This window comes from Vombatus ursinus, unplaced genomic scaffold (genome assembly GCF_900497805.2).
Source record: "Vombatus ursinus unplaced genomic scaffold, bare-nosed wombat genome assembly UNPS02014786.1, whole genome shotgun sequence".
Taxonomy (NCBI): domain Eukaryota; kingdom Metazoa; phylum Chordata; class Mammalia; order Diprotodontia; family Vombatidae; genus Vombatus; species Vombatus ursinus.
In genome coordinates this window covers 46379088-46395261 of record NW_020954564.1, presented here as the reverse complement: position 1 = coordinate 46395261, position 16174 = coordinate 46379088, and the positions used below count along the sequence as shown (strand labels likewise).

The 16174-nt window shown below is 40.8% G+C and overlaps 1 protein-coding gene across 5 annotated transcripts in view; it reads right to left on the bottom strand.

The window, feature by feature from the left end:
• LOC114047353 (serine/threonine-protein kinase Nek6) overlaps positions 1-16174 on the bottom strand; it is a 127236-nt gene that overhangs the window by 18942 nt on the left and 92120 nt on the right. For all 5 annotated transcript variants that reach the window (XM_027868161.1, XM_027868162.1, XM_027868159.1 and 2 more), the window contains one exon: positions 3966-4060. In XM_027868161.1, the coding sequence (XP_027723962.1) occupies positions 3966-4060 (95 nt within the window). The remainder of the gene's footprint in view (positions 1-3965; positions 4061-16174) is intronic.

The window sequence follows — 16174 nt, the reverse complement described above, 5'->3', positions numbered from 1 at the left end:
GGAAAGGCCTCTTGCATAAGCTAGGATTTGAATGGAGTCTTGAAAAAAGCCAAGGAAATGAGGAGGTGGAGGAGAGGAAGGAGAGCATTCCTGGTGTGGGAGTTGGGTCATGAAAAGGTGTAGTCGAGAGATGGGAGTACAGTGTGGGAAGAACAGCAAGCAGGCCCATGTGGCCAGAGCACAGAGAGGGGTAAAGTAGAAGACCAGAAAGGGAGAAGGGGGTAGGTTGTGAAGGGCTTTAAATGCCAGGCACAGCTTTCTCTATTTGATCCTTCCGACAACAGGGAGCCAGTTGAGCTTGAGTAAGGGGTGATGCGGTCAGACCTGTGATCCAGGAAAATCACTTTGGCAGCTGAGTAAAGAATGGATGGGGGTCGGGAAAGATGGAAAGCTGGGAAACCACTCAGAAGGCTACTGCAATAGACCAGGCATGAGACTATGAGGGCCTGTACAACCATAGTGGCTGTGTGAGTGCACAGAAGGGAACGTATACAAGATATGCTGTGAACGTAAAAAAACCAAAAAGATCTGGCAACAAACTGGATGTGTGGGGAGAGTGTGAGTGAAAAGTTAAGGATGACACCAAGGTGTAAGCATGTATGACTGCAGAATGGTAGTATCCTCAACAGTTACAGGAAAATTAGGAAGAGAAGAGGGTTTAGGAGAAAGATAAAGTGTTGAATTTGAGATGCCTAAGGGACATCCAATTTGACATATCCAAAAGGCAGTTGGTAAAATGAGACTGGTGCTCAGAAGAGATTAGGGCTAGAGATACAGATCTGGGCACTATCTGTATAGAGATGATAATTTAACTAGAGAAGCTATGAGCTCACCAAGTGAAATAGTACGTTTACAGAGAGTGCCAGACCTGGAGTCTGAAGACCTAAGCTCAAATCTGGCCTCAGACACTTACTGTGTGACCCTGGGCAAGTCACTTAATCCTGCTTTCCTCAGTTTCCTCATGTGTAAAATGAGCTGGAGAAGGAAATGGCAAACTACTCTAGTATCTTAACTTCTAAATGGACTTATGAAGAGTTAGACACGACTGAAACGATTCAACAACAACAACAACAAAATGAAGAATGGTGATGGACTCAGGGTGAAGAATAGACATGAATTTTTGGACATGGCCAATATGGAATTTATTTTACTTGGTTATGCAAATTTGCTACTAGGGTTTTCTTTTCAGTTAGGAAGGAAGATAGGGTTGTCAAAAAATAGAAAAAAATAAATAGAAGATCATTGAATCATTTTTTTAAAGAATGCATAGAAGAGGGGCAGCTAGGTGGCACAGCAGATAGAGCTCTGGCCTTGGAGTCAGGGGGACCTGAGTTCAAATCTAGCCTCAGACACACAACACTCACTAGCTGTGTGACCCTGGGCAAGTCACTTAACCCCACTGCCTAGCCAAAAAAAAATGCATAGGAGAAAACAGAAGGCCAGAAAGAAAAAGAGAAAAGCAGGACAGCTTTGAAAGTTACGTGTTAAAATTTATTATATACTTAAAAGGAAAGGCAAGCTAGAGATTTGCAGTTTTATGTATAATCTATGAAAATGTCCATTTTATTTAGTGTTTGTTAAATTCAGAAAAAATTAAAAAGGGAATTATGATTCTCCTGGGGTGGGAGTGAATGAATGAATGAACGAATGAATGAATGAAATCAGGGATCCTGAATCACTGCAGAGAATAACTTAGGACCATTTAAAATTAACTGAAGTCAACATGCTTCAAATTAAGGCTATTAGGAACAGAAAAGTTAAGGTACCTGACTTATGATAGTGGAACAAAACAATCAGCTTATTACAAAATACCTGTGAGAAATTCAGGTTTTAAGGACTGAACTATTGCCTTCTTTTTCAATTTCTAGGTCCATCTATCCCTCTCCAGAGGCTCATTTGCCTATAAAGATACTCATCTCACCATTCTAAAACCTTCTCTTGACCCTCCTGCCCTTTGATCTATTTTTTCCCTTTTATATTGGCTTTGCTTTCTCTCCTCCTTCTCACTCCTGAACTCTCTGCAACCTTGCTGCCATCACCATCACTACTAAAACAGCTATCCACATTACCAGTGACTTCATTCAGTGCAGGAACCTTTTCTCCATCATCTCCTTTGACCTATCTGCAATACTTGATACTGTTATATATCCTGTCTCTGTTGCTACTCTCTTCTTCCCCCTCAAGTCTCTATGACCTTGCTTTCTCCTGGCTCTCCTAAGCCTGACTTCTCTTCAGCAGAGTCTTTGACTTGGAGTCAGGGAGACCTGGGTTCAAATCCTGTCTCAGGTGCTTACTAGCTGTGTGAGCCAGGGCATCATTTAACCTTTCTTAGCCTCAGTTTCCCTAGCTATAAAATGGGGATAATAATGGTACCCACCTCGTAGGTTGCTATGAGGAGCAAATGAAATAAACTATATAAAATGCTTTGCTAACCGAAAGTGCTATATAAACGTTAGCTATGATTACAACAGTGATATCTCATTTGCTGGATCCTCTTCCTCCTCTCTAAATGTAGGTGTCCTCCAAGGCTCTATCTTTGGCACTTTTCACAGAATCTGAAATTTGGAAGGGACTTTACCGCTCCTTCTCTTTCATCTTTCACTTGATCGAGAATCCTATGTGTATATCTGTAAGATCTCTGATAAGCACCAATCTAGCCTTTATTGGAAGACCTCTTGTGCTGGGAAATTCAGAATCTCAACAGGAAATCCATTCCATTTGGGGACCCCTATCTTTGTTGGGAAGTTTTCCCCTAATTCCAATTCCAGATCTGCCTCTCTGCAAGTTTATCAAGGGCAAAAAAATAGAGATAAATCAAGCTTTTCCAAAGCTTTGGCCATCACCTTGCTGTGTGTCTCCCAAGTCTGTATCTTTACTTGTGTTCTCTCTTCTAAGTTCCACACCTGCATCTCAAATTACTTCCTAGATATCTATACCCGGATGCCAAACAAGTACCTCAAATGTGACCAAAACTGAGCTCATAAGTCATTACCCTCCCTCACATCAGCTACCCATCTAACTTTCTCTCAATATTCTAATGATACCACTATTCACCAGCTACCTAGGCTCAAAATGTCAGAATTATCTTTGGCTCTTTTAGCTCTCTTATTTCAAATATCTAATCAGCTTCCCAGTCCTATAAACTCTACCTTTGCAATATCTCCTAGTCCCAAAGACAATCTCCTAGTTCAACCTTTCACTTATCTCTATCTAGACTTTTACAACAGCCTCTTAATTAGTCTTCCTGCCTTCAGTCTTTCCCCTTCTAATCCATCCTAATAGCTGCCTGATTAATCTTCTTAAATAATAGCTCTGGTCATGTAATTATACTAGTAAAAAAAATTCAAAAAAATTCAGTGGCTCCTTATTCCTATGAAAGCAAAAGGCTCATGTTCTTGGGCAAGTAACCTTTTTACTCTGTGCCTTGATTTCCTTATTAATCAAATGAGAACATTCAACTCATTGAGTTACTCATGGTAGAGCTAAATCTAAAACCCTTAAAATGGCATTCAAAGCCCTCCACCCTACCTCTCGAGCCTTATTTCCAACTACTCCCCTTCATGTATCCTATATTTCAGATAAACTAGCCTGGTCATTACCTTCTGAACAGCCCCATGCTTTATCCTTCCTTCCAATATTCTATATTCTATGGTCCTCAATCAAGATAATCCAGCTAGGAATTACCTTAAATAGCATCTAGTCCAATCTTCTCACTTTGTAGATGGGGAAAATAATACTGAAAGAGATTAAGTCATTACCTAAAGTCATACAGGTAATAAAGAACAGAGCCAGGATTGGAATCTAATTCTCTGATGCTAAGTAGCTGGTTCTTGACATACGGTTATAGCTTGAACATTCTATGCCTTATAGTTTTTTGGGGGGCAATAATCAGTCTTGTCCCAAGCCTTTACCTTAAATAAATACTGTTCCCCACAATATTAAATTAAATCACTGAAATTTCTTACCTCATACAATAAACAGCCCAAAGACCAGATATCAGACTTAAAGTTATAGCCATTTTCATGAATTCTCTCCGGGGACATGTAGTAAGGTGTTCCAACTGAAATGAAGCAGGGAAAAGAGATTTACTTTTTTTTCTTTTTTGCTGGCAAAAGAGAAAGTCAGCAAAACCTGGGAAGGTAGCAATGTAGTAGATGAAAACTAGGACTGGGAGACAGAAGACATGTTCTAATCTCGGGCGGGGTGAGTAATCATCTTTCTCACCTCAGTCTTTTTATCTGTAAAATAAGGGCACTGGACCCGACAAACCCCAAGGCTCTACCTCGTGTAAACTTTTTTCAAACATTCTGTGTTAAAATTGTTTATAATCAATGTTCTAAGATTCCATCCTGCCCTAACATTCTACAGTTCTATTTTCCTCTCCTCCTTCCCCAAGAAACATCAATTAACTATTAAAAGATACCCTTTCCAATGGACAATATGCATCAAATGATGCCTGTTCTCCCCATCAGCCTGAGAGTCTATAGAGTTTTGCTGAAGTACCAGATCTGATCTTTAAATAAGCTGGAGGGTGGGGTGCAGATACAAGGAGAGAGAAGAAAATGCAAAACCTGCAGAAAGTACAGGCATGGCTGTATCGTCAATCTACTCCTGAAAAACGAATTACATAGAGGTGAGCCCTCTTTGTTTCTCTCTTCCTCCCTTTGTCCCGCCTTCCTTCCTTCTTTCCTCTCTACAATTCATTTGGGCAAATCTTCACCTTTCTGGCCACTGGTGTGTTCATTTGTTAAAAGATAAAAATAATCATGACTCTCGCTCTATATGTATATATACATATACATACATATGTATATTTATCTACTGCAAACCAGCCCATGTTCTGTTCTTCCTCCCAATATTCTATATCATATATGTGTGTGTATAGAGACTAATGATTTTTTGTGTGTATACATATACAGGAATATATCATATTTGTGTATATATATGCATATATATATATACACACACAGAAGAAAACCCCACAAAAAAACCCCATGCAGACATACATGTCTTTTCAATTCTGCAGACATTCATTAAGTGCCTACTATGCTTTACACTTGAGAAGAGATAAAGTTTATATAAGAAAAAGTACCTGCCTTTAACCTACTCTGTGACCACCCAAATGAGCATTTGTGAATCAGGAGGGATCGCTTTACAAAAAGATTTGCTGCACAGTTCTTTTCCGTGGCATGCTTCCCCTTGTGTACTTAAGATAAGATTTATAAATAACAAAGAATTTTCATAGAGAATTTTTTGGGAAATACTTCATTTGTGTGAAGTGAATTTCTACTTCTAGAAAGTCAAAACAATTAACAAGACAAAGACCCATCAGGTCAGTGGCAGAGAAGGCACAGCCTATAGAGGAAGTCAGAGGGTAATTCATTATATGAAGGAAAGTGGTTTATTCAAGCCGAAGTTCATCTTCTGCCACATGCAACTCTGAGCCACAGTTACAAGTGTGAATGAGGTCAGAGACTCATCCTGGGACATCAGCATCATCTCAGTTGCTTTGTGCTCCATGCACTAGAAGTGGAAAGAACCAGCATCCAGTGCTACAAATTCCCCCATCTATTCCAGACGGGTTTCATTAGTGTGCAGAGATGCTGTGAGAGAGCAGAGCACACCACAGGTATGATGGGAAAGAAGGAAACTATGCAGTCATGGGAACTTGTCCATCAATGGCCAGTAAATTAGGAGACTGTTCCTATGTTGGTATTTCTGTTCTCAACCCAATAACTTCTTTATTTCAGTGATGGCTATACATCAGACATTGCCATTACCAGATGCAAGGGGTTTTAACACCCTTTACCCGTTCCCCTGACCCTCCAGTAACATCACCTCAGAAGCAGACTGAATCTGAAATCTTGAAACCAGGGTTCAAAACCCAGCTCTACAACTTAGTATCCATGAAACCCTGGCAAGGTCACTTTCTCTCTCTGGGACTCAGTTTCCTCATTTGTAAAATGAAGTTGATTCATTTCAATTTAATTCAACAAATATGTATTAAGTTCCTATTGGCTGAGGGTCCAAAAGTTCATCCCTGGGAATGACACAAAGTTCAGACAGGACGCAAACTGCTGTACTCATGGAGACTACATATTCATAACAGAATTAGAACACACAAACAGATAAATACATACAAACAGGTAAGTAAGACATACAATAAATAAATGCACTGGAGAGATACGAGGTATATTACATGAGGGCTAAGGGGAACTTCCTAACAAAAATAATTTACCTTTATATAGTACTTTATAGTTACAAAGAATGTAATATCCATTTTCTGGACATTCCTGCTTTACAAAACTTACAGGATTATTCAGGTTCAAAGACAATAATAGCTGTAAAGCAACATGCAACACCAAAAGCATTACATATATGCAAGCTACTACAATTCTTTTCTGAGGGCTTCCTAGTATTAAAAACTTGATAATAATTTTCTGAGAATGGCATGCACTTGGTTCTCATTCTTGATTTTGGAGTTTTACTAAGACTGTTCAGCTGCAATACTGTTACAGATAACACCTGATATAAATAATCAGCACAGCTAGTTAGAGCTATGTTTAAATCATAGGATAGCAGAGCTAGAAGGGCTCTGACAATACGGCATGTTAGAATACAGAACAGAAAACACGGAATATCAAAACCAGAAGGGAGATGGAAACATAGAATGTTAGATCTAGAAGGACCCTGAGAATATGGAACACAGAATGTCAAAATTAGAAGAGACCTAACACATAGAATGTTAGAGCTGAAAAAGCCCTGAGAATATAGCATGTTAGAATACAGAACATAGAACACAGAATGTCAAAACCAGAAGGGACTTGAAAACAAAGAAGGTTAGGGATGGAAGGAACCTGTGAGTGTTGAATGTTAGATCAGAGAATGTTGGTGCTGGGAGAAATCTTAGACATGAGCTAGTCCAGTCACCTGAGGGAATTCAATAAAGACTGCCTGACAGAACGTCTGAACCCAAGCCAACAAAACTCAGGAGTTACTACTGACTGATCTTAAAATAGACAATTTGATAAGGGAATCTTTTATTGTTTCTGTTTCAACAGCACCTTCCAGCAAATCTCTAATCCAGCACCCAAATATGGCTTCCCAATCTCTCACTTTTCTTTTTCACAGTGGGGGACAAAGCTCTGAATACGAAAGAGGAACCTAACAAATTCTGACCTTTCTTGTATGTTTACAGAGAAATCTGTGTTTCAAACAGAGAAATATCAGAGCAAAACAGGGACCTCAAAGGGGTAGCTGATTAAAGCACCCCTTCATTCATGAGACATTCCGTTCCTGTCAAAACAAACTTCGAAATGTTTTGAAATACTTGTGGTTTTGTATATGAAAAAGGCAAAGCTTTCACCTAAGTTTTTTTTTTTGAGTTCCTGTTGAATTTGAGAATAAAAATGAAACAGCAGAAGAATATATATTGTTACTTATTTAGGACCTCTAACTGAGGTCCTTTTCTGAGAGTCCTATGGGTACCTGTAGGTACCTGCTTACTGGGACAAGCAGATTCACATGGTATTGAAAGGATAAATCCAACCCTGCCCAGGAAGAGCAGGAGAGGAGGAGAGGAAGTGTAGATAGACACAAATGGACAGGACAGGATGTACACAATGAGAGTTGATGACAATGGAAAATGTGACTTCTGAAAAAAGGAAAAAAGTATTATTTATAAAATGTCAGAGCTAGAAGGGGCCTTAGATCAGAGAGTTAGCACTGGGAAGCACCTCAGTGCCTAGAATAGTAAAAACAAGAGAGGGCCTTGGAGCACGGAATGTTAGGGACATAGGTTGTTACAACTTTCATTCTAAAGTCTCTCCCAATTCCAGCATTTTATCCTCTACAGATAAAATTTCCAACTCTGGAATCATGTGATCCCCTGTCATCAAAGTAACAAATACCTCCTCAGAATGTTGTGTTGTTCAGTCATTTCAGTTGCCTCTGATTCCTCAAGACCTCATTTAGGGTTTTCTTGGCAAAGATACTACAGTGGTTTGCCATTTCCTTCTCCAGCTCATTTTATAGATGAGGAAACTGAGGCAAACAGAGTTAAGTGACTTGCCCAGGGTCACATAGCTAGTAAGTATCTGAGGCCGGATTTGAACTCAGGAAGATGAGTCTTCCTGACTCTAGGCTAGGCACTCTATCCACTGTGCCCCTCAGAATGGTAACAATCCCAAATCTTGCTCATATAGAATGGACCATCACCAAGGTCCTTCTACAAAACCAGATTTTCCCTACAAAGAAGTAATGAGCTATTTACCCTCAGTACATGCAGGGAGTTCAGGAAGAAAAGATTGGAAGCTGTGGGGACAGCACGCACTCACTTGAGGCAGACTCTTGCCCCTGCTGGGACCATGGTGACTTACAAAGTCATCTGAAGACCAGACAACTTCACACGTGCAGGAATATTTCAACTCCCAGTGGGACAGATGCCAAAGAAAGTTTCTGATTAATAGTCTCTGATTAGGCCATCCTTGTCAAATTGGCTAAAGCAATACAATGGTGAGCCCAGATGATTAGGTTGAAAGCCCTGTGTGGTTCAGTAGAAGCAGCTCATTACAGGGGAATTCCTTCAGACTGCTGGCCAGGCCAGGAAGAGAACTGAGCCCATCTCTCCATTCCCCCGATGGTTCTATAGAAATTAATGCATCAATTTTTTAAACAAGGAAATCGGTGGAGGGTAAGGGAAGGGGAAGAGGTTGTACTGTGCATTTTCTGACAACCCCACAGAAACAGTAACAGACATGTTGGGGAGGACTGTGTCCTAGACTCATTTAATGTAATAGTACAACCAAAGGCACCAGCTTCAAATAAGAAAAGGACTCATTCATCTGGATCACATGCCCATTCACGCTGCTGTGATCCGAGGCTGGACAATGGGCTATATATGAAACGACAATTTTGAACCATAAGGCAAAGCCATTATGTTGTTTGCCCTCCCCCATCTTAACTTTTATGCCAGGAGGTGGGCAACTCAGTGACCCAGACAAACTGGAATTGAGAGCACTTAAGGCCAGGAGCCTCTCGGGACTCTGAAGGGCTGTGGTACATAAGAATCTAAAGAGGAAGAGAACAGTGCAGGGAGGAAGAGAGGGGAGGAGAGAGACACAGAGAGAGAATAAGAGATAGAGACAGAGAGTCTGTGCTGGGGTGTATTAATGTACTCAGTACTGCTAGGGTCTCTGAACTCCTACAGAGGAAGGGAAAATAAGGGAAAGATGATGGATTCTAATCTGTCAGGGACAGTCTATGAAAAACTATTTAAGGCAACTTCTCAGAGCCTCAGTTTCTTCTTCTATAAAATGAGGAGGTTTGACTGAACATATTATCTCAAGGATCACTTTGCACTGGAAAAGTATGTTTTTAACATTTTATGTTCTAAGATCTTTTCCAGAGTGTGAATATTCTAGAGGTCCCTAACTTCAAGATATTAAGAGTAGAAGAGATAAGTAACACACACATACACATACACACACACACACACACACACACACACACACACTCTCTCTCTCTCTCTCTCTCTCTCTCTCTCTCTCTCTCACTCATACCTCAGGCCACTCTGCTAGTTTTCAAGACTTACAGAAGACGAGCCCAGGATGTAGATGTCAGAGCAATAAAGATATCCTGAAATCTCTCCCATGATTTTAAAGTGCTCTAAATTCACTTTCTCTTCTCAGAGATGGGGCATTGTGGAACAGTGGATAGAGTGCCAGACTTGGGGTCAGAGGGATACTGATTTAAATCCCACCTCCAACGTCCCCTATAAATGGTGGTTATGAGTATTATTTCTGAACACACTGAAGCTGAGTGAGACGAGCACTCCTTCCAATCATGCAGACTGCAACCCATTCACACGTTCTCATCTGTGTGACTCTTCTCCAGATCTCCCTGTAACTTCTTGGGAAGGGAAGGAAATTGTCTACTCAACTTGCTGGGGGCCTTAGGTCTCCTAACGTTAGAAGATATACAGCTTTTAGTCACACACAAGAAAGCGTTCATCTGGAAGGGTGTAGAAGTCTTCTGAACATGTAGAGAGATGAGAAAACTGGGGGGGACAGGATGGAGGAAGGACTTTTAGGGGGGTGTATGGATTGGGATTTTGGAAGGTGGGTGACTTCTGGAGGGGTATGTGGATGGAGATTGGGGGGGTGGGAGGAGGGGATGGGAGGACCCTTGGAGGGGTGGGTGAAGTAGGAGTTGGGAGGGTAGGGGGCAGAAGATAAGGTAATAGGGATAGGATAAAAAGAGAGGCTGAGAAAGAAAATAGTGAGAAAAATAAGATGATGGGAAATTCACAAATAGTAATTATAACTCTGAATGTGATTGGGATGTTTATGGCAGCTCTCTTTGTGGTGGCAAAGAACTGGAAACTGCAGGGATGCTCATCAATTGGGGAATGGCTGAGCAAGTTGTGGTGTATGGTTGTGATGGAACACTACTGTGCTATAGGAAATGATGAGCTCATTGGTCTTAGAGAAGCATGGAAAGACTTGCATAAAACGATGAGGAGTGAAGTAAGCAGAACCAGGAGAACACTGTATACAGTAACAGTCGTATTAAGAACAACTTTGAGTGACTTACTCATTTTGAGTGACTTAGTCATTTTGACTACTACAAATACACAAATTAAAAATAAAGGACAAGTGAAGAGAGATGCTATCCGTATCCAGAGAAAGAACTAATAAACAGAAGTGTGTACAGAATAATACACACACACACACACACATACACACACACACACACACCGATCTGTGTCTAACGGTAGACTTCTCTAGAACACAGGGAAGGGATGGAAGAAAAAAAAGGAAAAAAAAGGAAAAAAAAGAAATTTTACATAACTGTTGTATATTTGGAGGGAATGACAAGTTGTACACGGTAGATTTGCAGTTTCATGTGCAATCATCTTTTTATTGTATTTTTATTGTATCATCTTTTTATTTATTTATGGAAATGCTTTTGTTCCCTGAATTGAAAATAAAATAAAATTTTAAAAAAAGAAGATATACAGCATAGAGGCAGTCCATCTGTTAGCTTTCACTCTCACTACATGATGGGCCTCTCCCCTTTTCCAGATACACATCTCTTTGATGACATCTTTTACACTGTTACTGTTAATAATTTAATAATCATTTTTCAAATGAATGATAAATGGATTAACACTTGGCTTGCACTGTTTTTCCCTCCTAATATCTGCTTTCCAGGCCTACTCATGGTAGGAGATGCCTCTTTGGCACCTGGGCCTTTCCCCAGGTCACTGGGCATATATACAACTGGTTTTATTAAAACAGTTTCTCAGTAAGATTCTTCTAGGTGCTTTTGATGTTACTCTGATTGGTTTTGATGTTTTTGGTTTTTGATCTGGATTCTTTGGGTTTTGTTCTTCTGCATTTCAAAATCATTCTTGTTTGCAGAGTTAAGAGCAAGTTCATCCCTACCCACCAATATACCGGGATTATATTGTCCAAATGAATTTCTCAGCTTCAGTAAGAAAACGGAAGGTTGGTGGCATTAGCCTTGTTAGAAGGAAATACAATTTATCAGGAGCCCTGTGATCTAGTTTCAGCTCTATTCTCTGGGAGTCCTTGGGAAAGTCACTTTCAGTCAGTCAATAAGCATTTATTAGATGCTTATTGTGAGCCAGGCACTGTGCTAAGCACAAAGAAACATAATATTGGCCCTTGAGAAGCTTAGGATCTAAAAGGATGACATTACATATCTTAGAAGACAGCTAGGTGGTGCAGTAGATAGAGCACTGGTTTTGGAGTCAGGAAGACCTAAGTTCAAATATAACCTCAAACACTTCCCAAGTCACTTAACCTCTGTCTGACCCTTCGTTAGCTGTAAAATGGGGCTAATATTAGCACCTACCTCCCAGGTTGTTGTGAAGATAAAATGAGATAATGCTTCTAAAGTAGTCTGAAAACTTAAAAGTACCATATAAATGGTATGATATTATTGTTATTTTCTCTCAGTAAGCCTAAACTGAGTCATCTGTAAACTGAGGGAGAGAACCTACAGTAGAGACTCTTATCCTTTTTTGTGTCATAGACATTTTTAACAGTCTGATGAAACCTATGGGCCACTTCTCAGAATGTTTTTAAATGCATAAAATAAAACACATAGAATTACAAAGGAAACCGACTACAGTGAAATACAAATATATGTGTATATGTGTACATGCATATGTTTATATATGCACAATACATAAACATGTACATATACATAACATACATAACGATACATATATACATCCATGTATACATACACACAAGTTCACAGACCCCAGGTGAAGTATTCTTGGACATGATCTATAAAATGGCTCTTGGCTCTATATTTTATAAAAGGTTTACTGAATTGGGTATAAGAGGAGAGAAACCACTTCATTTCATAACCATTTAAGAAAAACCAAGAAGGTCAGAGACTTGACAATCCTCACTGGATGCTGAAATAGGGCGAGTTTAGGGACCTCTTTATCCTGCAAAGCAGCTTGAGTGTATCCCCGTGCAGCCCTTTTCCCTAACATTAAAAATCTCTCCGAGACAGCTTCATTAGCTTTGTAATGGAGGGGACTACCCTGGTCTGTGACCCCTCTAAGGTTCAGAATCTCAAATGTTGGTTCCTAAGACAGAAACAAGATATAAGAGATACGGGAAACAAGATATGGAAGAGCAGATATATGGACCAATCCAACAATAAAAGCTCTTGTCTAGATTCACCAATTTCTGTGAATTCACAGTCACAGACAATAAGTATTTATTAAGAGCCTGCCATGTGGTATGTTGGGATTAAGAGCCATGTCTGTTGTGGGAATACCCACAATAAAGAACTTATGGTCCTCTAAAATGAAGAATGGACCAGCTACACAGTACAGTGGACAGAGTACCAGGCCTGGAGTCAGGATGACCTTAGTTCAAATCTGACCTCAGATACTTACAAGCTATGTGACCCTGGGCAAATCACTTAACTCCGTTTGACTCAGCTTCCTCATCTGTAAAATGCACTGGAGAAGGAAATAGCAAACCACTCCAGTATCTTTGCCAAGAAAAACCCAAGTGGGATCACAGAGAGATGGAGACAACTGAAATAACTGAACAACAACAGCAAATGTGTATCCTACTTACTTAGAGCTGAATGCTAAGCACTGGAGATACAAAAAAAAAAGGCAAAAGACAGTACTTGCCTTCAGGGAGCTTATGGCGAGAGTACACGCAAGCAACTATGTACACACTAAAGGTAAATAGGACCATGCCTTCCTATTCCCAAATTCCTGAGACATACTAGCATAGGAACCCTTCTGTGGTGGTGTGTTGATTTAGAAGAAGCCCCTGATGTCCAGGTCTCTTCACTGCCTTTCAGATACTTTAAGAGTGACTATGTCCCCCCTCAGTCTACTCTTCAAGTTTCACCCCTGTGTCTGACAAACCTACTTCATTCAAGGGAAGGGCTTCCCCTTCTCACCCCGCCCCCAATTCTATAAGGGGTTTCACAAGGAGCCCAAGAAGGAATGGGATGCCCTGGAGATCTACCCCTGGACATCACCAAGTCAATACTGGATGAGCATTTGTTGGATTCTGATTTAGGCATGTGTCGGGCTAAAAGACCACAGAGGTCCTTTTCAACTCAGATTCTGAACACCTTGGAGCTCCAAGGGACCCCAGCAATTTTTTTTTTTTTAGTGCACTGTTGGACAGCTGTAATTATTAGAAGGCTTTTCTTCATACTGACTCAAAATTTACCTCCTTATAATTTCTACCAATTACTACTCGTTTTACCCTCAGGGTCCAAGAAAAAGTCTAATCCTGATTCCATTCTGTTTCTTCTAGAGATACTAGCAACACTGGGAGAGAGAGCATTACAATTGCTCTTCATGGTAGCTCAATAATCATCTTCAGTAATGATCAACATGGGAATTTATGTAGCACTTTGTGTTTACATTTTTGCACACATTATTTCATTTGATCATCACAAAAATCCTATGAGGTTGTGACAGTATAATTATCTTCATTTTACAGATGACTAAATGGGACCAAAGACTGTAAAGTGGCCCGCACCTAAGGTCATATGGGTAGTTAAATAACCGACAGTCCCAGGTTCTTTCGATTCTCAATCCAGTGTTCCTTCCATTATGACCCACCATTGCTCTCACCTCTGGCGGCAGCCTATTCCATTATTAGAACACACAGATTCCACTAACCTGCTATTCAGCTGTTAGAAGGGACTCCAGGAAGTAGACAGACCACCTAGCACAACCCTTCATTTTATACAGGTGGAAACTGTTCTTCATGTTGTTGATGTTTTTAGCCTGAACTTCACAGAATCTCAGAGTCGGACAGGAGATCACCTGGTCCAACCTACCACTCAATCCTACCACTTCTATCAGAGCCTCTACAAATATCTGTCCAGTTGCTTGACTACCTCTAATAATAAGGAGCACCCAAGGTAGCCCATCCCATCGTTAAGACATCTCTAATTATCAGAATCTTATGACTTAGAGCAAGAATGGTCCTTAAAGATCATCTAATCCAAACTCTTCATTTTACAGAGGAGGAAACTGAGGCCAAGGGATTTCAGGTGATTTGCCCTACAGTTCTCCCATAATTAGGAAGCAGCAGAGCTGGACCCAAGTCATCTCATTCCCCATCCAATACTATTTCCACTCTCCCTGCTGCCTCTGACGGCTGTCCTCCTTCAGAGTAAGCTAAGATTACCTTCCCTGTGACTTTCTCACCCTCTTCTTAGCTCTGCCCTCTGGCGCCAAGTAGAACAAATCTAATCTCTCTTCTCTACGACAACCTTTCATATACTTGAAGCCCAGGGACGGCATCATCCCCCTCAGTCTTCTCTTCTTTGTGGCACCTTCCCCCTAGTGGTCTCAGTGCTGCCGCTGCCCTTCTTTGGCAGCTGGTGAGTCCCCACTCCTCCCCTCAACAGGGCTCTCTGTCCATCAGGGATGGGCGTAAGTGGGTCCCGCCTCCCAGATGTGGATTGCCTCGCAGGAGCTGGCTGCTCTTGCTCCAAGCGAGACACATGCCTGGATCTTGTGAGCCGTGTATGGGCAAATCCTTCATTTCTCTTTCATTACCCTGGCGTGTTCTGTCACTTATTTTTTCCTGTATGCAATCCTGCCTGACAAATATGATCTGCTGCCTGGTAATTTATCTGACGCTTATTCTGTTCCTTGCTCTAATTATGGCTCCGGTCCCTGACACGAAGGCAGCCGTGCTGCCACTGCCGGGTAGTACACCTGTCACACTGGCTGTAGTACTGCCTAATGCCCTTTTATGCCAGGCTGATGGGAGCAAACACAAAATCTAAGGGAGTCAGGGGTGGGGGAAGAGGAGAAATAGATGAATATATCTGCTTAAGTCCCATGTTCCATTCACAGGTCAGTAGCTTTAGAGATCAGAGTTCAGCTGAATTGTGATGGCAATGTTGCTACAGACACTACTATGACACCTAGTAGGTCTCCATTAAAATGAGGGAATGCATATTTAAATAGATGCACAACCATTCCCCAAGTCCCATCAACACTAGAAACAGAATCAAAGAATCAAAACTAGTTAAAGCTGGAAGCAATCTTAGGACACAGAATGTTGGAAGACAGAATACAGAACACAGACAAATCACTTCACCTAAGACTCGCTTTCTTTGTCTATAAAAGGAAAGGGTTAAACTAGATCACACTGGAAAGGTTAACACAGAAAGGCAACCTTAGAGCCAAGTTGATCCAAATTCCTCATTTTACAGATGAAGAAAATGAGGCTCAAATAAGTAAAGCAATTTACCTGAGGTCATGCAACAAGTTAATGCCAAGGGCAGAGATTAGAACTCAGGTCTGCTGACTGAATAACAACTAATTCAATGACTTTACGAAGTTGGGGATTGAAGAATTGGCTCATTATTTTGGTAAGTTTCATTGTAATGAGCAGAGTTTCTTTTTTCCCCCTCCTCTCCTTCAGCTGGAAATTTAGAAATAAAAATATGAACTGACATTTATATGAAGCTTTAGGATTTAAAAATGCTGACCCTGTTTGATCCTCAAAATCTCAAGAGGCAGAGTTAATGTATTGTTATCTCTCCTCCCCACAGCAGTAAACTGAGGCTTGGGGACTTGTCTCAAGGCCACATAGCAAAGGGTCAGGGTAGGATGGAACTTGGGCCC